Source organism: Meleagris gallopavo, chromosome 6 (assembly GCF_000146605.3).
Source record: "Meleagris gallopavo isolate NT-WF06-2002-E0010 breed Aviagen turkey brand Nicholas breeding stock chromosome 6, Turkey_5.1, whole genome shotgun sequence".
NCBI classification, from domain to species: Eukaryota; Metazoa; Chordata; class Aves; order Galliformes; family Phasianidae; genus Meleagris; species Meleagris gallopavo.
Window position 1 is genome coordinate 49,942,929 of NC_015016.2, and position 23,040 is coordinate 49,965,968.

At 39.6% G+C, this 23,040-nt stretch overlaps 1 protein-coding gene across 3 annotated transcripts in view; it reads left to right on the forward strand.

The window, feature by feature from the left end:
- HECW1 (HECT, C2 and WW domain containing E3 ubiquitin protein ligase 1) overlaps positions 1 to 23,040 on the forward strand; it is a 182,138-nt gene that overhangs the window by 76,433 nt on the left and 82,665 nt on the right. For 2 of the 3 annotated variants that reach the window (XM_010713107.2, XM_019616710.2), the window contains exons 5-6: positions 11,432 to 11,510; positions 17,637 to 17,806. In XM_010713107.2, the coding sequence (XP_010711409.1) occupies positions 11,432 to 11,510; positions 17,637 to 17,806 (249 nt within the window). The remainder of the gene's footprint in view (positions 1 to 11,431; positions 11,511 to 17,636; positions 17,807 to 23,040) is intronic. The other variant, XM_010713108.2, reaches the window with a different exon arrangement.

Below are 23,040 nucleotides of genomic sequence, written 5' to 3' on the forward strand. Positions count from 1 at the left end.
TTAACTCCCTACCAGCAGAAATCAAGACAAGTACAAACCTCTGCATTGCCTTGGTCTATAGGAGTAATTTCCCAAGATTGACTGAAGTGTTTGAGACAAATTTTGCATTGATCTCCATCAAAACTGACATATGCACCAAAAAAATCCCTCTCTTGCTGTTAAGATGTAATTTACTTATTAACATCTACAATAATTATATCATTATACATACAGTAGCTAATGATTTCTTTGCAGTGACAGCACTCCTGCATTTAGCTGACATTCCTTTTCCCCTTCTGTCATATTTAATCATTTTACATTCAAAAGTCTTTTGCATCCAGTATGCAGCAAATCCTTCATGAAGCTGTGGTACCCAAATTGCTGTATTTAACTCAGCAGTTATCAGAGGTTGGAATTTGTAAACATTGCTTTCTCCAAATGTCTTTGCCATAACATCCCACCATAGTCATTGTTTGGGATGAGTTTGGCTCCTATTTTCTTTATCTTTCAGATTGCCATTACGTATGATGAGGAACAGAGATAGAGCTGGATTTGTGCAGTCTTAAGGAGAGGCGTTTTAGGTGGGATATTAGTGGTGCCTTTAACTACACAACGGGGAGCTGTAGGGAAGCAGGACATGGACATGGTGAAAACACAGCAGGCAATATGCACAAATTGCAACAAGGGAAATTCTGATTAGACTTCAGGAATACTTTTTCTCCCTTCTGAGAGTAGTTACCCATTAGGACAGGTTGCCTAAAGAACTTGTAGGATCAGACCAAAACAGGGCCCTGATTAACCTTCTCTAGAGTGGTTCTGATTTTAACTGAAGGGTTGGACCAGATGACTTCAGGAAATGCCTTCCAACATCAGTTAGTCTGTGACAGTTTGATTACAGTCAGTATTCCCACAAGCACACTTCACTGCAGAAAGCTGTTGACTTTTTAAAGCTTGCTGCTATACAAAGCAGCAAACTAAGAGAAACGAAACAGTGGCTGCTCAGCTGCAGTAACCAAATACAAAAAGGAAGGCGACTAGAAAAGAGAAGACCATGAGTTTCCTGCAACAGTACAGGCACTTTCCACTGGGTCAGATGTATCCCCAGAAGATATACAGGAGAAACACTGAGCTTGAATGAGGCTACGTTAAGTAAGAAACTTTATATATTGTAAAAGAATGAGATTTTTTTTCTTTTAAGCTTTATTCTTTCTGTTCCATCATGCCTAAAAATGTGCAAGTGTTTTATTAGTAATTCAGCAAGATTGAGGGACATTTGAAGTAGCAAAGATACTCTTCTTTTGATTAAACTCTGCAGTCGCTTCTATTTTGCCTAAAGTAGTATCCAAGGCTGAAAGTAAAAATCTGTGATTCACTTATGAAAATAATGGTATTCACAGTGAATTGCTATTTGGGGCATTCATTCAGAAGAATGGGCATTGTCCACTACATTGCTGCTTCTTTGTGGCTTGAAGGATGATTGCCCAGATTCCGCCGTCCAGACTCCTTGACAGCAAGGCTAATGTATTGAGCCTTTCCTCATATACAGCTCAGCTGAATGATCTAGGTGTCTCCCACACGTGTGAGCATTACTCTTCTCTGTTCTTGTCCCAGCCAAACTACATTAGAAGAGCTAGACAGTTTCTAAAGCTTGCCTTGAAGCACAAACTGCACTCTTAAGTAGTTTTCCACACTGCAAAGACATTATGGATGCATTTCATTTCAGGGTATTTCCACCACATATGCCTACATCATCACCCTCCTTGTTCCTTAGTTCAAAAAGAAAAGATGTTAGTGACATTTTCTTAGTTCTCAGTACAAATAGAAGACTTTCTTGAGAAGTTTACAGTTAAAGGAGCAAATTTTATGCAGAATTACAGGAACCAAACAGTGCTCACAAGTCTTGTTTTGCTTATCAATAATGAAGCTCCCAAGTATTTAGTGTTATAGAGGCTTGCTCAGCTGTTCCTCAGAGGATGTTGTATACAGTTATTTGCTGTAAGAGTGCTTAAGCACATTAATACTTTGTGTACAGACCTGTTAAGCTTACAGACGTGACCTTGTTGTGCATTAGGCTACCACTTGATGTTAATCTGATCTTAAACCCAGATTTTCTTAGTTTTCTGTTTGGCTTTTGTTGTTTTGTTTTTGGATAATGGTAGCTCTGGGGAGCACCGAGTTGTTTAGTAACTTCAAGGAACCTTCTTCCCAGCTAACTAGACGAGAGGCAAGGATAGCGGGAAAGAGCTCTTTGTTTCTGTAAAAGTACATTTTTCACATTAGGGTGTCAACTACTGACATCCTTTGGACTGCTGTAAACTCACTGAGAGACTTGTTAGTGCTTAAAGGCCCTCTGGTGTCAAATAGCACACAGAGCCAAAATGAGCACTCGGTGAGATACGCTGCAGAAAGCTCATCTCAAGAAGTTTGCTACATAGCATGAAAAAATGACTGTCACTTAGATGTAATCCAGCCTTCAACCCAGAAAGCATAAATTAAACCCTATCTCACATACTCATACGACTGCCCAAGTATCTGAAAATCTAAGAATTTATTTAAATGGAATTTCAAAGAGTGTAGGAAGATCAAAGTCTCTAATCAAAGCTTTTCCTCTGCTGCCAAAGGATAGCTGACATTTTTTAGGCAGAACTGTTAAAACAATGAAAAAGCTGAATCTAATAAAATCTAGGAAGAAAAAGATACTAGACTCTCTGAAAGGTTCTTAGATTTGTTGCCTCAGTCCTCGATTTTGTTTTAATTGAAAGCGTTGCTCGTAACATCCCTTTTCTAGCTTCTTGTTATGTTAAGACAGCTTTCTACTCACATAGAGAGTATGAAGTATCTTCATGCCAGTTAGGAGACCTGACATTGACTGTCCTTTTGGAATAAACCTGTTTATAATTGCCTTCTAGAGGACTTTATATTAGTACTGATAGTACTAAACAGCAACTTTGTCCTGTAACTTAGTTTAACTTCCAGAGTTCATTATCTAGAATCTGCTGAAAGAATTAGTAGCACTTTCAATGAAAGAAAAAATAAAAACGTTTACCTGTTTGCTTACTAACTTTTTTTAAAGGCTTCCAGGAGAGAAGCTTCTCAAGTGAAAAACTTCTGTCTCCTGGAAATAAAAGAAGTAATCATTAAGCACTGCTGCAAGTTGCAACAAGAAGAGCTGTCTGCTTTCAGAAGGCAACTGTTGTATTTCCAGAAAAGCAAATTCTCTCCTTAATTAGAGAATAGCACTGAGAAAGCATTACATTACAAGGCTGGAACAGGACTGACCACAACTGAGAGGGAAGGCTATACGTGTGTGTGGTCATAGGCCTTTGGGGACACAAGGCAACTGCAGAGAAGTCAGCAGGGAATTAGGTTTGCTAATAGAGAAACTGGCTGCGTGTGATTTGCAATCACCTGATAGAAAAACACTATGGTGCCAGCACAGTGGCTTAATGAGCTAACAGGATAAGTGCATTCATTGACATTGCATTCAAGAGATGGATAATTCTGTTAATAGAGTGAGGGCTGTAGCTGAAGCACTGCTGCTAATTAGGGCTAGATTTTCAAAGCAGTGTCTGGGATTATAGTCATAATTCTGTCAGTGACAGTCATGGAGCTCAGATCTCCATTTGCTCCTCCCACAGCTCACCCCTTGCATTGCACCCTGTGTACTAAAGGGGTAGTAGAAGTTGAGTGACAGAGGGGAAAAAAAGTACTTATTCACTCTGTATTTAATTAGGCAAGTTTTCTTCCTAAACCAATTCCAGTCAGCACTGGGAGAAAATGTGAATGTTTGCCCAGATCTACTATGGACACTTCCCATTATGGAGAGGACGGTAAAATGCGAAGCATGAATGTGGGACAGTGCCTCATATTCATTTACTGTGGAAAGGCACTTCACACTTAGGAGATTGTCCTCATACTTAGTGAAATCAACAGGGTAACAGTAAAAGCCAGCAGAGCTATGTTATGGGAAAGTGATTTTTCAAGGCAATTCTTACCATGTGTGCCATGTACACACTCATATTTTAAATAATAGCTCAAAGCTCATTTAAACTGACATCAGGAAAGCAGTACAGATTGGAAACCGGTATCTGTTCCTGTGCCTCTCCGGGAATTCTGGACCATCTTATGTCTCAGATGAACTGAAAAATGCAAACAGATGGAAGAAGACAGAACAAAGCATCAGCTTCTTCTTTTCCTTATGACCATTGAATTCAGGCCATTACTCTTGCTTATTTTATTTTAAATCTGAAGTCAAATTTAGTGCTCTTGAAAAGCAGAGAGCAGAGAACTGGAGCTTGAGGCAAGGAGAGGACAAGCAGTTACTGGTCAGCCCCATCTTTTCACCCAGCACTGCAACACCATGTCCTTTGCTCTGACACATCTAGCACTATTTCTTTTTTCTCCTGCTGATGAATAGCTGGGGACTGAGTTGAGGCTGTTTTTCACTTGTGATTTGAATCAAGCACAGGTCACCAGCTTCTCTTCTTTGGAAGGCTCTCGTCTGCTGCTTTTAATTGTCAGAACTGGTGCAAAAAAACAGAAGATATTTTGCTGCTTCACATTACAGCTTCTAGGTTTCTTTCTCAGTAGATCTCCGTCTTCCATACGAGTTGAATAGTGCTGCTGAGAAGCACGAGCCCTTCTGAAAAATTTGATAATTATTAGAACTGCTTTTTTTTTTTTTACAAGGAACTCTTTCTAATAGGTGGTATGATCCAGTGTAGAGCCCTAAAAATTTACATTATCTGAGGATTTGATCTACGTTAGACTCTACTACTATAATAATGCGTGTTGTCAGTGTAAAGTATTCTAGATGCTAATCAGTGTATTTTAAAACTGAAATTTGACTGGATTGAGCATTAGGTCACATTGCTATCATTCATCATACATGAACTCAACAAATACAAACAGCTAGTGCATCTAATGCCACAGTGTTTTAAATGTAAGAAATACTTGCCCATGTGAGAATATTGATTATGGTCATTAAATGTTACCACTGTTTTGCAGCAGAAGCTGCGGCTAACCAAGTGCTGTAATTGTTAGTGAAGAATACAATTTCTTAAACTAAATGTTTCTTCTACTTATAGGAAAAGAGAATTTGCTTGGCTTTGTTGAATTCCCATGTCTATGTGATTACATGGTCCCAGATTGCCCTTCTGGAGAGTAAAGCATGTTAAAAAATGGTGACTAAGGCATAACAGTGCTTTTCTGTGCTGTGTTGTTGAAAAAGGACTATTTGCTTCTATCTGCTACCTATGTATATCTAGGTGTGGTAGAAGCATGTAAAAAAATCATATTGGTTTCACATCATCAGGACTTTCAAAATAATTAAGTTGGGCTGCACCATATACAAACAAACAAAGTGTTAGCAGTGTAGAGCATGCTTTGCTAGCATGCTGCACTGTTACAGGTCACTCTGCTGCCTAAAAGATTTCTCCTGCAACACCAGACAAACATGTTTACAGCTTCTTCCAGACCTGCATACTCAATGCACTCCTACCCAAAAATATTTTTCTCATCATAGAGGGAAGCTGAATAGATGTACCTGAGATGTGTGCTGGAGCCACTTTACTTTCAGGAGCAAGACTGTTGTTCTTGTTACTCCTCCATATATCCAAATAGACTAATGTAGGGTAAGGTATTTTAGGAGATATTTTTAATTAACTGTCAGAGTTTTTGTTTCTTAGCTTCTGTTTAGACAAATTTTTAGTGATGCACTTAGAGTTTTGCCTCAGTTACAGCTGATGAACTGTCGTAATGTAGGATTTCTCAAGTTGTTGGTTGTGTTTTTTTCCGTAACACATACCATGGCTAAGCAGAGAGGGATTTTCAAGGACTCTGTTTGACAGTGTGAAGCCTGCCTCCTTTCTCATTCAGGGTCACATAACTTCCCTCCAGCATTTGCAGGAACTATTCGCAAGGAAAAGTGATGCTAGGAAAACACTATGTTATTTTTAGCTTTTAGTCATCTCTCTCTGCCTTCTATTTTCTCTCTTCTCAGAACATGAAAAGCACTATGAAATGTGGACTTTTTTTCCTGAGTTCAGCAAGTCATGAGAGGCCTTTGACCTGGCCTCGAGTACCTCTGCACTTTTTGCAGATAGCTGTGGCATATTCTGGAGGTTGCCTTTTGCCTATGCTTCAGTGGCTCAGAAGCTCTGTGCTAGGCTGGAAGAAATTTTTTCAGGGTATGTTTAATGGAGAATATTTTAAAGGAACCAGTGATTCCTTACTTGCTTGAGTGCACACACATGAAAATACCAGTGGTTCTCATCAAAAGCAAGGAAAGTAGGAGGAGGTTTTAATCTGGATCAGGAAATCTTGAAGGCTTGAAGCTGCAGCTCTGGTCTTATCTCTGCATGTGTAGATATGACAGAAGCGTGTAATAAAAGCATAGTAATAGGGCTTCACACCAAGACTTCAAAAATAATTGGATTGAGCTACACAGTTTGCAAACATTACACCATAAACAACAATATACTAATTCAGACTGAGCTCTCACTTCAAGGACATAAAAGAGCCAAAATTATGGGGAAGATTACATTTGTGCCTTTTCATACCAAGGACTTCAGTCTGTGAGATGTCTAGATGAATGTCGTTCTCTCAGCTAACTGTGCTTTAAGTGGCAGCTGAGGAGAGCTTTTTTTAACCTCAGGGTGGCAAAATTCAAAGTTTTACCTACAGTGACAAAGTTCCCAAAGAAATTTTACTGCTAAAATTAGTCTGAGTTTCTTTCATGATAAATGGCAAGAAGAAGGAATAAGATCCATGTACTTTCTCATCCCAGGCATCAAAACTCTACAGATCCCAGTCTGTTTGATTGTTGGTGGTGGTTAGTGAGCGTGTTCATTCCCTGCTTTACCTTACTTATCCTGTGCAGAATGCCTGTAGCCTTTTCTCACTACCAAGGAGAAACTGATACTTCATCAGAAAGTGGTGATTCTGAACTGAAGCCAATAACGTTTTTTTATTTTTATTTTTTTCCCAAAAAAACATTTGACTTACATTGAAAGACTTTTCACATTCTCTTAAGGTTCCTGAGATTTTTGGTTTGGTCCTTGGAAATTTACCTTCAGCTAGACAGTGGGGCAAACATACTGACCTTGGCTGTCAAAAAGCTCAGGTAGAGAACTCTTACATGCTCAGCTTCGCCTACACAGCAAGCAAAATCATGCTGTACTATTGGTATAACTTTTCTTCCTTCCCCACTGGTCATCTTATCTCCTTGAAATGTCGATATTAAAGCAAAACCACTTTCCCAGCATTTGTAACACCCTTGCCTAGGTATGTCCATGCATAAACGTTTCTTTTCTTTCGAAAGAGGATGTGAAGCTGCTCTTGAGCCCACATGGGCACATGCCAGGCCTCCGGGACCTGTGTCTGAGGTGAGAAGGTGTGTCGTACATGAGCAGAACAGGCTGCAGAGCAGAGGCGTTTAGCTGAGACACTGGGGAAGAGGGACATCGATTTGGGCTGATAGAGCTATGCAGAATGGTAACTGGGACAGCTGAGGGACATGTAGGGAATACTGGATCTAAGATCTTGGTTTGAAAAAGCTTTGTTTGTATGCCTAATTCTTTAATGGTGCGTTCATTCATTTGCATTGTGCCTCTCTCCCCTGCAGCTTGAATGGTGTACGTTACCTTTGTTGGCTAAGCTTCAAAAAAACATTGTGGTGTCTTCAAAATTATGAAGGTTAAGTGCTAGGCATTATAAAAATGACAGTATCATTGGCTCTCAGAGGGTTCCACTGCTATAAACTACAGAGTTCACACTTTGGTTATATAGCAGTGCTAGTGTTTAGCCTCACTTTTGCATTGCAGCTTCACACCTTGCGCCTGGCTCAGCCCTGGAGGCCCAGGAGTGGCTCTGCATGCACAGCTCCTTGTGCCCAGGTTCATGAGGTTGCCTGTGCTGCTTTTACAGTAATGTCCAGCTTTCTGACATCTAGGAAGATGTCAGAAACTTCAAGGTTTCATGAGTTATCTATTACTTCTGTGATAATAGGAGCTGGGAGAGCTGAGTCTGTTCAGCTTGGAGAATAAAAGGTTCTAGAGAGACCTGATAGCAGAGATTTGGATTGGATATAAGGGAAAAGATTTTTACAGTGGGGGTTGTGAGGCACTGGAACAGGTTGCCTGGAGATGTGGTGGGTGCTCCATCCCTGGAGACACTCATGATCAGGCTGGATGGGCTCTGAGGAACCTGATCTAGCTATACATGTCCCTGTTCACTGACAAGGAGTTGGACAATGCGACCTTTAAGGGTCTCTTCCAACTCAAATGATTTTATGATTTTATGAGAGGGAAATACCTGTTTACTGCATATTTCATATGCCATGGTACGGAAACAGATCACCATTGAATAAGGTCAGATATTCTTCCTCATTGTTTTGTTTGTTGTTGTTGTTTTTTAATGAGGATTTAACACAAAGCATTAAGTAAACTTTCATTCAGAGTGAACATTACAGCTGTATTTGCAGTACCTAAATAACTGTAGGAAAGAATCCTTTTTGTTCATGGCTGTGGGAAGGAAATGGATGGCTTTGGAGGTTGGGGAGCTGCAAGGTGTACCCTGGGGAGAAAGCTCTGGGCATTTCCAGGGCATAGCAGAGAGACAAAGAAAGCCACAGCACAGGATGAGTGGCCTGGGCTTCAGGGAGATCTCACAGCAAAGAGCAGAGATGTAATGGCCATTTTTAGGGGATGCAAGGGCTGCAGAATGTTTCCTGCAACCTTAAAATTTGCTGAGCAGACTAGAATGAAGCCTAGAGGCAAAGATGGAACAACGACCTGCAGAGAAAAAATACAGTGGTATATATTGGGTTTATGTGACAAGAGTTTGGTAGCAGGGCCTGCTGTTCTGCTGCATCAGGCAAGGCTGGGACTGCCCTGAGCTGCACACAGACTGCTCCAGACAGCTTCAGAAGCCCCATTGCAGAGCATGATGGGCCCTCAGCCTTGAGGAGAGCAGAGCTCAGACAGGACAAAAGTATCTGGCAGTTGGGAAAAGGGCAAGAAATGGCCTTGCGAGCAGCCTGCAGCCGTTAGAGAGCCCATGCTGCAGCAGGGAGAGATGTGAGGAGGAGGGAGTGGCAGGGAGGAGCTGCCATGGGGTTGGTGAGGTAGTCTGAAATAGAGAAATCACACAAGAGTCATTTTCCATTGAAAGTCGGGTAGCTTATGTATTATCAGTTAGGTAATTTGCAATGCCAGGAAGGATCTGGGGGTCCTGGTGGAGCAGCTTCCGTATGAAGAAAAGCTGAGTAACCTGGGTCTGTTCAGCCTGGGAAAAGAAGACTGAGGGAGGCTCTGATCAATGTTTATAAAGATCTGAAGGCAAATGGATGAGGCCAGGCTCTTCTCAGTGCTGCATAGCAATAGGACAAGAAGTAATGGTCTAAAAAACTCAAACATAGGAAGTTGCATACAAATATGTGGAAGAACTTCTTTACAGTAAGAGTGATGGAACACTGGAACAGGTTGCCCAGAGAGATTGTGGAGTCTCCTTCTATGGAGATATTCAAGACCCGGCTGGAGGCCTACCTGTGTGACCTATTGTAGGGGACCTGCTTTGTCAGGGGGGTTGTACTCGATGATCTCTTGAGGAACCTTCCAACCCCTGCAATTCTGTGATTCTGTAAATCTTACTTACTCCAGTACATGAAACTGTCATGTCCATAGAGAGCAAAAGCACAAGCACTTCCCAGCTTCTGGGCGCAGATACGTGCCTCAACTTAATTCCAGCTTATTGGTGGACCGGTGTTATCCTGATACGATTTTACTAACACTGGAACCCTTAATAGCAACACATCTTTAATTTTTGAATACACTGATATTTGCAGGATACCATCAGTTTCACCCCTGTCTCTTCAAACTATTCATACCAATTTGCGGCTAATCTAAGAATGTTTAAGGGCTGGAAAAAAAAGTGCATGGTTTGCAAATGTGCACATGTCTAGGTCCATTGGCCCAGGCACTCTCCTGGAAAAGAATTGTGCAAAGACTAGAAGCAGTAAGCATTAAAGGATAATGTATAATAAATGTCAGCCAATGAAGTAGTATGAAAAATACATCTTGACAAGTAAATGTTATTGTTTCTTGATAGAGTCACAACTTCGGCCAATAATGGTTATAGAGTTCTTATCACAACATTTTCAGTGTCACTTATAATGCTAATATAAATTTGTATCTTTCCTGAAGTCAGTGGTGGCTTTAATAAGTAATTTCAAACCTGCTTACTTGAGAATTCCAAAGCTGTAATTGCAACCAGTTAACTGATGATCATTGTGATCCATGCCATGGTGGAATTTGCTTATGGTCTGCCTCTACTGAGTATTCATTTTCTTATTTAAATTGAAACAAACTGTTGATGGCAAAAAGTCAAGTCCTCCAGAGCCCATTTTTTAAATGGTGACTGAATTCACCCTGTACATTTATGGTCTGTACCTCACTTGTGTCTTGACCTGTCAGCTGTGCTCACTGTTTAATCCCTGGTAGTGGGCTGTAGTGCCCCTTCCTCTGTTTTGAACTTCCAGGAGGAAGGCAAAAATGACTATTTTCTATGCTAAGCTTGAATACACAATATTTAATATACTGTGCAATGAGTCACAGTTGAGTGGGACTTCAGTTACTGTTTTCTGGCAAAAATTGGAACTAAATGCTCTTTTTCTTTTTTGCCTGCAAGCCTGTGACTTCCTAGGAGCAGAGCAGCGCTTGGCTTGGCTCTAGAGTCAGTGGGAGGTAGTGATAGTAGCAGCACCGCCCTGCTGAACTCAGATCCTGACTCACAGTGTCGTTTCTTTCACTCTGTTCAAGGTAGCAGCAGACAAAACTCTTTCCTCCAGCTTATTTATGCCTTATATGTCAAGATGAGAGTGTTTTTGCTTCCCAGCTTTGATCACAGCCAGAAGGCAACCTGGGTTTTAATTTATATAACAACAGCCTAACATTAAAACTCAGCCTGTGGACCTAGCACATATATTTTAAGTGAATTCAAAAAGTCACCTATTGATTTATGTTATTTTTTTCAGTTTCACCCTCAATACTTACTATTCTAATACACAGCTGTTTGTACAAGCTCTTGTAGAAATGTGTGCAATAACCTGTCTGGAAAAAGATTTCCTACCCTATCGATATTATGTTGTAAAGACAGATATTGTTAATAGAGGTGAGAGCTTCTATCTCATTTAATTAATAGTCCCTTTTGGGATGAGGAACTGCTATATTAAAATTACAGTAATATTTTGGTATCATTCTCTTTTAGTGACATGCATCCAGGAAGATCTGACTTAGGCCACTAGTGGTTAAATCGTTATCCAGATGAAAATGTTGTTGTGATTAATAGTTGTCTAGTTGTTTCTTGGTTACCTTGTAAAAAGGTCAGTTACTAAAGCAGTTTATGTGTTCAAGAGATACTCCTTTGAGTACAAAGATCTTTGTTCTTCTTCCAGCAGATTTTTAAAAGCATCACCAATGAAGATTCAATCCAGGGACAGGGAAATCGGAGGCTGATAAGTTTTTCATTGTCAGGTAAGGTACTGTTAGTGTGAAATTTTGGAGCCCAGAGAGTGGGAAAGTGAAATTATTAAAACCCTTAATGTATATGTGTGTGTGTTTATGTGTACATATGTATGGCTGCATGTATATATACATACACGAGTGTGGTGAGGCACTAGAACAGGCTGCCCAGAGAAGCTGTCAGCACCTCATCCCTGGAGGTGTTCAATGCCAAATTGAGTGAGGCTTTGGGTGACATGATCTGGTGGATGTCAACCCTGCCCATGGCAAGGGGTTGAATCTTAAGGTCCTTTCCAATCCTAGAATCATAGAATCATTAAAATTGGAAAAGACCTCTAAGACCACTAAATTCAACCATAAACCATTACCACCATATCCACTAAACAGTGTCTCTAAGTGCCATATCTCCATGTTTCTTCAGCACCTCCAGGGATGTTGGCCCCACCACTTCCCTGCACAGCCAGTTCCAATGTTTGACCACTCCTTCAGAGAAGGAAGTTTTCCTAATATCCAAGATTAACCTCCATTAGTGCAACTTGAGACCATTACCTTTTCTCCTATCAATAGTCACTGCAATCTCCTGTTAGTAGTTGTAGAGAGTGATAAGGTCTCCCCTGAACCTCCTTTTCTCCAGACTGAACAAGCCCAGTTCCTTCAGCTGCTCCTCATAAGACTTGTGCTCCAAACCCAAAAACAATAAACTGGTGCTTCAAAACAAAAGGAGATCACTAACTTCTCCAAAACAGATCTGTAGGAATTTTGTTTTCTAAAAGTATTTGCTTCTTTAGTGATGGAAGTTTGTCCTGTGAAAAGTTAGTTAAAATTAATTGGTTAATTACCAACAATGATCTCAAAGAAGACAATTTCCCATGATTAGGCTTCTTAGTCTTTTATACAACTGTATTATTACAACTTTCTTTATTTAAAATAATAAGAAAATATTACAAGCCTAATTTATTTAAATTGAGTACAGTCTTGAAGAAAAATTATTGAGCAACTTTGCATTTAGTTACCAGTGAATGTCACACTTCTGATAAGCAACTGAAAGTGTCAAAACTCTCTTGCATGAGATACAGAAAGAAGAAATGTTCTAAGCTGCCCAAGGTGTACCAGGTGCTTCACTGAAAGTTCATGTTTTAGCAGCAATGTAACACAATTGCTGAAAGCCCTGGAAACCATTCCTTTGGATAGTATATTGAGAAAGTGTTATCATGATATTTGTGTGATATACCTCCTTGCAATGTATTCACATTAAATGACTTTTTTCAAGCTTTAATATTTCACATTTCTCACACTTCATATTTACTAAGAGATTATGTGGAACAAATGACCAGAAGTTCTACATACGTCACAAACATATACATAAATACTCATAAGACACTCAGGGATTGTTGTTTATTGTTTTGTTATTGTTGGGTTTTTTTAATTTTTTTTTCTGTGGCTTTCAGATCACACATTTAGATAAATTTTCAGGTTTTGGAATTCAGAATCTAAATAACAACTGAAAATAACATTAGGTCCACTAAAGGTTATTTTGAAAATTGTAGTTACCATGAAATGCTAGATCAAAATGCGGATATAGAACATAGTCTGTCTTCGAAACATTTCTTGAAGTCCTAGTGACCAATTTTCTAACAGGAATAGTAGCTAGTAAATTTTGCTTATTGAATATTACCATAAACCTACCACTCCTGCCCTCCCCCAACTCAAACTGACTTGCCCAAATATGTTCTTTATAAACCCTTAAGTTACTAAAACCCTTAAGTTACTAATCACTCACCTGCTTATTTGTTTTTTTACCTTTGCTGAGGTGAGGTGACGTGCTAACCCGTCCAATACACCAGCAGCTAGGTGCTCTAGATTGACATGTTTAAAGTCTGAAATTAACTGCTGCATCATCCTGTGGAACACACATAATCTTACCCTGTGGTATGAAGCTTTGTGTGATATCAGCTATCTAAGACAGGCATGTAGTCTGGTTCAGAGGAAGATAAGAGATGGTATTTTGCTCCAGTGGCTGACAGCTTGCAGTGATGAAACCCTCATGGTTAAACTGTTCATAGTAGCTGTTCAGACTTTTTCTGCGCTTTCTTTCTTGATTAAGGCAACTTTAAAAATAGCCTTCTGGCCATTTATGAATAATTAATTTCTTAATTCCTTTTCATTTATAAATAGACCTGTTTCCTTCCTTAAACCTCCACTGCCTCTTCCTCATAGAAATGAGAATCCTTTCCATAGTCCCTTTGTAGCATGTCCTAAATGATTTTTCCCTCTTTTTCACTGTCCTTAATATGTTGTCTGGTTGTCTCATTTGGCAAAAATGTTGAGGCTAATCTATCCTTATTGCGGTGATGATGGCTGTGGACCCCAGCACAAGAAAAATGTGGAGCTGTTGGAGCAGGTCCAGGGAAGGCCTCAAGGGTGGTCAGAGGGCCGGAGCATCTCTCCTGTGATGAAAGGCTGAGGGAGCTGGGCTTGCTCAGTCTTGTGAGGAGAAGGCTCTGAGGGGACTTCATTGCAGCCTTACAATACTTAATGGGAACTTCTAAGCAGGGTGACTTTTTACACGGGCAGATAATGATAAGACAAAAAGGAATGGTCTTAAATGAAAAGAGGGGAGATTTAGATTAGATATTAGGATAAAGTTTTTTTACTTTTTTTATTCAAAGGGTAATGAGGCACAGGAACAGAGAAGCTGTGGAATGCCCTATAGCTCTTTCCATGCCCTGTTCATCACTCTTATTCTCCATTTTTTTCTATTGCACAGATCTAGGCCAGTACTTCACTACATCTGCACTATCTTCACAATTGTTTTGTTTATCACTATGATCAGAGAATCTCCTTGCTGTGCATGACAAAATGTGACTATCATGCTCTCTCCTCTGACCTTTGGAAAGCTTAGTGACTTTTACTGAGACAAAATCAGAGCTGGTAACACAAATAGATTCCAGCTGTGAATTGATTAATATCCCCATCTAGTTGCATGTTTTCCCACTAAACACACACTGATTTCCAAATTGTCACAAAGATACAATCTTCCTCATTAACTAGTCATCAGTGTCAGAAAGTTTGGGATGCTGTATGAGAAATGAGTTTACAGAATGAGTCTTTACAGGGCAGACAAGGAAGTGTATGGCCCTCCTTAGAGGCAGAAGCTACATGCCTGCAAAGCTTCCTTTAGTTCTGATCGAGACAGCCAGAAATCAGCACGTATGAAAGGGAAGCCCTGAAGTTGGAACAAACTGATAATTCCCTTGGGGCAGCAGCAGGCAGCGCTTGGTGTAAGCCACTTGTATATAGAGAAGTGAGCCTAGCTGGCATAGGATGCCCATAGCTTTTTAACTGAAAGTCTGTAGCAGTGAAAGAGTTGGCAGTAGCTGCCTGTACACCTCGATTTCTTCTTTCCATCATCTTCCATAAGAGAGATGGCCTCACATTATCAAATCAATAGATCTGTAGAACCTTAAGTGTATAACCATGAGTGTGACTTACGAATAAATGGGAAACTAACGTGTGATGTGTCAATAACTTCTTTAGTAAACTGGCTAAAAATACACCTTTGAAAAGCATGGGTGAGTTATGTTGGTAGCATTTCCTCATGTCTTCAAGAAATACACTAAAACTGCAGTGTACAGCAAGATAAATCTCAGCCGTCTGGATTCATTGGTTTTACCAAGATTTGAATTCAGTTAATCCTAAATATTCAGTATCTTCAGAACCTTTGCTAAAGAAGATACAGAGGAGAGAGAAATATTTTCATTTGTGAAAGTGGAACAAATGGTGTTCTGATCAGATGTTACACAGCAGTGGTAAGAGCGCACCTGAGTGTTGTAGTTACAGCAAGTTACAGCATTCATCAGTTCCATTTCAAATTAAATTGATTTCTTCTGCATATACACAGGTGTCAATGTAGCATTATTCTGAGCTCTTGCATTTTCGAAGCTGATTTTCTTGGTGCTCAGAATGTTTGGTGAGATATTTAGGTGCTATTTCTCTACTTGAGAAAGCTACTTCTGCTATCCTTGTGTGCACTGGATATTAAAAATAGAAGGTTCTGATATTTTAACATAATTTACTGTATCGTGCAATCTAAGCAAGAAAATGATACAGATAAAATTTCTCATGTGCTTAGCTAAAACATTTTTCCCATCCACATACAAGAATCAGCTTACTAATTACTACTTCCCAAAAATGAAAAGAGAGTGATAGGTTATCATAATATATTGGGGGTTTTTTTGTGATACCTAATATATATGTACCTATCAATATATATGTACTATCAATTCTGTACCAGATACAGTGGTACAGAAAGATAGAATGGCTGCTCTTTGAAGGAAAAAAAATCAAACATATACAGCAATAAATATTTCAGTTTCAGAATCTTTTGAGGAAACATCAGAGGGAAAGAAAATCAGATCTGAGCAGTCTTTTCCTCCTCTCATATTTTAGCATTCTGACACTCTTACACTGCTGGGCCTTGTCATTCATAGTGCTTTTGCGATCTTGTTTTTTATTTCTGGAATGCACTTCTAACAGTACAACTTTCAAAGCAAAACAGTTTGCCATAAAGGATTTCATCAGGGCTGATAGATTAGATACATGCTGGTAACAGGGATTGCACGCTTGGAGGAGAAACCCATGTTATCAGTTTGAACCAGATCTTTTTCTTTGTGTAAAAATATTGCTATAGCCATGGTAATACATGGTGTCTGTACTTTCACATGGGCTGTTAATAACAATATCCTCTATTTTTTATCTTAATTTATTAGAGAACATCAGAAGAATGAGATTTTTTAATACAGTCAGTTTCTGGGCCAGCAACTTTTGAAAATCTGCTGTATGAATTGTATGCTGGAAGATGCAATCAAAATCAACTTTCTTTTTAGTTTGCACATTTTATTGCATTCAGTGTTACCATAGGTGAAGAAAGTGAAATACAACCTGGTGAATCTAAACAAAAATGCTGATGTTGGTGTGGAAAGCTCAATTCATCTAGAATATCTTCTGGGAGTGCTTTCCATGGTCTCCTGTTGACTTGTTAGAATAACTCGGTGATTCTGATTTCATCAGTTAGAAGAGGGTTAAAGCACTGTTAAAGATAGTGTTTTGGAAACCTGCCTTAAAAAAAATGTTTAAATTGAATATTTAGGAATGCATCTAAGCAGTTTCAGAATATTTTTTGTATAATGCTTTGTACATCTTCAACACAACAAATGAGAAAAAGAAGCTAGAATGCAGGTCAGTGCTTTTAGCTGTAAACAGAAGAGAAAGATCTCCATGCAAAGAATGGTGGGAAAGAAACTAGCTACTAAAATCACTAATAAAAGCAAGTGCTTTGTGTTTTCCAAAGAAAGCTTAAAGATGCACCTGGAAATATGAAGAAGGCCAGAAGGTTTGGTTTATAGCAGTTGAACCAAAACTAATGATAGTTGCAGATTTGCTCTTCATTGACTTCTTAGCAAGAAATCATGGTAGACTTGTGTCTTTCAGCAGGATCTTAAGAGTAAATGTTGAAATAAGTGCATGGAGATTTTCTCTGCACAACTCAAATATGAGGGAGTTCTGCAGGTAGAAAGGCCTACTCAAAAGTTGGACGTTATATACATGGGTTTTCATGAATTAGTTCAGGTAAGTTAACCCATGCATGGAAGGAAGCATTTTAAAGTGGAAAAAAAAAAAAGTAAAATGGCTTCACATGTAGAAAAAAAGTGATCTGAAAGCCACGTTTCATAGAAGTAGAAAACTGATGCTTACAAGAAGTATCGTGATTGCCATATTTACATCATAAAATGAATGGATCTCTTTTTCAGAGCTTGTTTTGGAATTGGATTGAACAATTGCTTAGCTCAGATCACTTTTATTTCATTCCACAAGCACTGATCTAGAAGCCACATTACTCTGCACAATCAGGTGTAAAATTCTCTGTTTAATCAGATAATAAATTTTAAATATTAAGATTTGGCCTTATGTTACCTCATAATAAATATAATAAGCTTTTTTGCTTGTTTGCTTGTTTTTTTCTGACCAGGCTATCTAAATTCCTCATCAGTTTCCTGTCTATTTCTCCTGCTCTCCCAGATAATTGCCTCTAATGTGAAAAAGTAATCAGTTGATTTTACCTTATTTAACTTCTTTCAGATTTCCAGGCTTTTGGTCTGAAGAAAGGAATGTTTTTCAATCCAGATCCTTATCTGAAGATTTCCATCCAGCCTGGGAAACACAGCATCTTCCCAGCACTTCCTCATCATGGACAGGAGAAAAGATCTAAGATCATGTGCAATACAGTTAACCCAATCTGGCAAGGAGAGGTAAGCAGTTGAGCCAAGATTGTCTTAAAAAAAGGAAACAACTTTGGCTATAGATTTTTTTCTCTAAGCTTTTTCTTATCTATAAGTTTTTCCTTATCTAAATAGTTGTTGATCTAACCAAGTTTGATGTGTTTCATGGTTTCTTATCAATACAAAAGGCTTAAATAGCTACAAACGGTAAATCAAATCTTTCAGTATGGGTTGTTCTTTGTGGATGTCATTTATGAAGTTAATTATGGAAGGCAAATGTAACCCAGATTTGAAAAATACACTCTGAGATTGTGAAAAATTGCTGCTAGATTGTCATAGTGTTCTTACACAGAGAGGAAACATTATATAAAGTAAAATAGTGTAGCATGCAAATACAAATAATCTGTATGTTTGAAAAATGTCACTGGTAGTATAAATTAAAATCAACCTTGGCACATTTGCCTATCACCTTGAAGAAATGCTCTCTAGTCTGCTGCTTGTTATTGGAAGGGCTTCATGGGCATTAATGAGATCTTAGAGTTCAATTGCTCCCTGCTGTTTTTAAATTATACCCAAAATGGAAACAGACAGCAATGAATAAGGAATCTCTGGAATTAAAGGAACCTGACATTAAGAGTTTGATTTACTGCTATTCTCTTTCAGACCAATATCTTCCCTGCAGGAAAGAGTAGAAGTAAATAAATAGACTAAATCGATTTATTCAAATTAAAATGTAAATTGCAGAATAGTTTAGGAATAATTAGGTCAAACTGCATAGGCATGAAAGTTAGAGTGGGGAAGGAGGTGAAAGAATTGTCACTGAATACTCCTCCATTGAGGAGGATGAGTTTAAATTAAGTATTGCATCAGGTTATGCTACAGGTGAACCTTTGTTGCGGAGGAGACGACACCTCCAAGCTAGAAAGTGCCTTCTACAGGACTTGCTTAAGTGGAAGGCCCTGTTGTGAGGCATCCACCAAGCAGTATCTTCTTTCCTGCCCTAAGCAACAGATGTGTGTGGCAGAGGGGTCTCAGGCCAGAGTTGCTGGAACTGGAGGTCAATGACAGAAATGTTTCAGTAAAGTGCATAAGACACCAGTCTAGAGGTAAGCAGACATAAAAAGGAAACTTGCTTCATTATGTGTCACATATGGTGCATGTGGTTGTGGGAGTTTACAGAAAGCATGAACACCAGAAATTGATGCTTAAAGGACATAGGATGTGCCTGTGATCTTGCTATTCACTGTTGGCCAGACCGAACTGCTAGGCGACACAAGCTGTTCACGTTAGAAAAGGGACATAAGCTGTGCTGATGGAGGCTGAAAATAATCTTTTTAGAAGTGCTCAATACTGGTTAGAAGTCTTCTTTTTTCAAAAACAACTTCCAGCCAAAGTAATGTGCTCTCACTTCAAGGTCTTTTTGCACTGCCAGAGGATAAAATAACCACAGAGAAAGAATGTGGCCCTGATTAAATGTCAAGGGTCATAAGATATGCCTGAGTTTGTGAGCTGACATTTCTTTTCCAAAGAGTTTGTCAGAAATAAAAGGAGAAACAATGAAATGACCTAATGATGGATGTAGGAAAGGAAAAACACAGAGCTGAATTCTACCTCCTCTGTTCTCCCTCTGGTTTTCTTGATTGTGTGCAACCATGTAGCTTCTTCCTTTCTGTTGTTAGCTTTTTAGCACGTAAGGAGTCTACAGCAGCAGAGATGTCATTCAGCATACTATCCATCGTTTTCTTTGGCTGGTGTGGAAATTTAACTGCTTGTACTTGGGCTGCAGTTTACACATATCAGCTGCTCTGAAGTCTTTGTTACAAAAACCCACACTGGAGTATCTGTCACAAAAGTTCCTAGGCTTCTTCAATTTTATCCTTTTATGATACAAGAGAAGGAGAACTACAAACAACTGCTAAATTGTGGTGGTGGCTGTTTTTCCATCCACCTTTTTCACAGCACTGGTGGATGTGAACTCTTGGAATGAAACATTTTGAGAAATCATAGTTATTTTATTAACTGCTTCCATCACGAGTCATTTTTCCCCAATATACTTTGGGTGATGTATTACTTCAGAATTGCGATTCTTTCCTAAGGTTCTCCATCATAGCCCATGTAAACAGAAGCTAGAAGATCTTTTTCAGTTTCTTTCTCTTTTTTAACATATCTAATTAGTTTTGGCTCCTAAACTTGAAAAATTCTGAAACAGGGAAATAAAACTTTAGAAATAACTACAAGCTGTTGTATTTGTATATGATCTTGATTACCCTTGAGCAAATTCAGAAATGAAAGTGTTGTCTTAATTCTGTAGGACTTCAAAATCAAAATAAAATCCTACAAAGCAAAAGAAGATGTTTCATTTACTTATATTCATTATTCATTTTGCTATTCCACCTCATATACTTATCAAATTGTTCTATTTGCATGGTAACCACCTGCATTAAAAGAACACTCCGAGAGCACTGTGATACCTCAGGCAGTATTTCATCAACGTCATGTAATATTAATGATCTTCATTTCACAGGCTATTCAGATATTTTTCGACACAAGTGGCCCTGAATTAAAGCTATTCTTCTATTGCACTGTTTCATTGTCCTTTATACAGGAGGGCATAACCAAATGTAAATTTCTTACTAAGAGATGAGTTGTATTTAACATTTTGACGCTTGTAGCAATACTCAAGTGAAAGTGAGGTGGAAGCCTTCAATGAGAACTGTTCAGTGAAGCAGGTTAAAAACCATGTGATATCTTACAGTGGTTGAGAGGAGTCCTTCTGTGATGTTTTCCCATATGGAAGCATAACATCCAATTCTGCTAGGCCAAAGTGCTGAATACTGTAGTGTGCAATTACAAAAGCTAATAAATATTCAAAGGAAGGTCCAGGCTAGTTACTGATTGTGCCACAGCATCTGTACAGTCAGTGATGAGAAGAAAACAACTGTAGAAAATAAAAACAAGTTCCTTTCATACAGTGAACTTACTGCTGATTCGTAGTTAATGGTCCAGCTTCTTTTCATACTCCTAGCTCTACTTTCAACATGGCTTTCTTTAACAATATCTGTACTGGTAAACAACATAGATCTGTACTGTTAACATAGATGAGGTTCTGAAAAACAGCTGACACTGGACAGCTGCATCTATGTACTTCCTCTGCTATCCTCTAAAACACGTCAGGTGTATCCCAACAACCTGTTAGGGATGCTGTCTTGCCCCTTGTAGTAGCCCCATCCCACTTCTAGCAATTGGTTGGCACAAGGCAAAACAATTGCCAGTGACTGTCGACAGTGGTAGGCAATGCATGGCTCTGTGACTGTATTTAGTATGTTGATAATAAGATTCTTGGCACTGACTATAATATTTATCTCAGCCTTTTCCCCATATCTGGTTGTAAGTGTCAGATTGGACCAGTTCTATCACATCAGATACTCATTTATCAGGCACAGGTAGGAGGTACCCCTAACCTGTCAAGACTACTGCTGTGCCATCCATTACAGGCTACAGACAACTGAGGGGAGAAAAGTTCTCACTCATTAAAAGATGTCCGCTATAGGTGAAGGTGGTGGTGTGGATATATTTTAGATGGCAATGAATAAAAACAAACAATACAAAGAGCAGGGATCAGAAGCCAACAAGGTTGTTGTGTTGCTGACCTGTGGTTCGTAGGGTCGTTGCCCCACAACCTCTCTGGCTTTCCTTTTCCAGCTGCAACATAGCCTAGCTTCGGGAGAGACCTCCCAGAGTAATTTATAGCTTGTACTTTGTCTTTTTAAACTTAATCTACTGGGAAGAAACCACGGTATGGAAGGTATCTTTGCTATCCAGAAGCAAAAAATTTGCACTGTTGGACAATGAAAATGGCTGTGGCTACTCTGCTATTTATCCATGTGTGCTGATATCGCCAAGATCAGGAGTTGCTCAACATTTTAGTCTGGAGAAGAGAGGGATCTGGGGAGACCTCAGTGCAGCATTCCCGTACCAAAGAGAGCTTATAAAAAATAGGAGACTGACTTTTTACATGAGCAAATGGTAGTAGAAAAGGAGGAATTGTGCTCAACTAGAAGAGAGGAGATTTAGATTAGATGTTAGGAGAATTTTTTTTTACTCAGAGGATGGTGAGATACTGAAACATGTCACCCAAGAATGTTGTGGATGCCCCATCCCTGGTGGCATTCAAGGCCAGGTTGGATAGGGCCCTTGGCAGCCTTATCTATTGGCTGGTGATACTGCTTATGGCGGGGAGGTTAGAACTAGATGATCCTTAAGGTCTCTTCTAACCCAAACCATTCTATGATTCTGTGTCACCCATTTGACTTCAGTAGCGCTTGTTTGTATCAGAAATGTTTTGAAGTCAGAGTCACCTAATGCCCATTTTTATAGAGAGGTTGCTCCAAAAGTAACCCTATTTTCAACGTTATCACCACCATGAGCAATGCATTTTTGCCATGGTGAACAAAAGCCCATGTACTACATTTGTAAAAACCTGCACCAGCGGAGATGACTGTCGCCACTGCTGACATGCCTCACCCAGCACCTCACTGTGCTCACATCCACTGTTGGTTGCTGAATAAACATTCAGCAGGCATTAATGGATGTCAATTTTTTCTGCCCAGAGAAATTCAATTCCACACCTTTATTTTATATACTCTTCCATGTCAGATGCCAGTTTTTCAGATGCCCCTCTGCTACTATCTGTCACACAGCAACAAAATCTGATGTGATGTGGGTTGAGAACTGGCTGACTGGCAGAGCACAGAGGGTCATCGTTGGTGGTGCAGAGTCTGGCTGGAGACCTGTAACCAGTGGTGTCCCCCAGGGGTCTGTGCTGGGTCCGGTCTTGTTCAACATCTTCATCAATGAGCTTGATGAGCAAGTTTGCTGATGATACGAAGTTGGGAGGATTGGCTGACACGCCTGAAGGCTGTGCTGCCATTCAGCGAGACCTGGACAGGCTGGAGAGCTGGGCAGTAAGAAACCAGATGAGGTTCAACAAAAGCAAGTGTAGGGTCTTACACCTAGGGAGGAATAATTGCATGCACCAATACAGGCTGGGGGATGAGCTGCTGGAGAGGAGCTCTGCAGAGAGGGACCTGGGCGTCCTGGTGGACGACAGGTTGGCCATGAGCCAGCAGTGTGCCCTCGTGGCCAAAAAGGCCAATGGCATTCTGGGGTGCATTAAGAAGAGCGTGTCCAGCAGGTCAAGGGAGGTGATCCTCCCCTCTACTCTGCCCTGTAAGGCCTCAAAGGCCCCTGAAGGGCCACAAAGA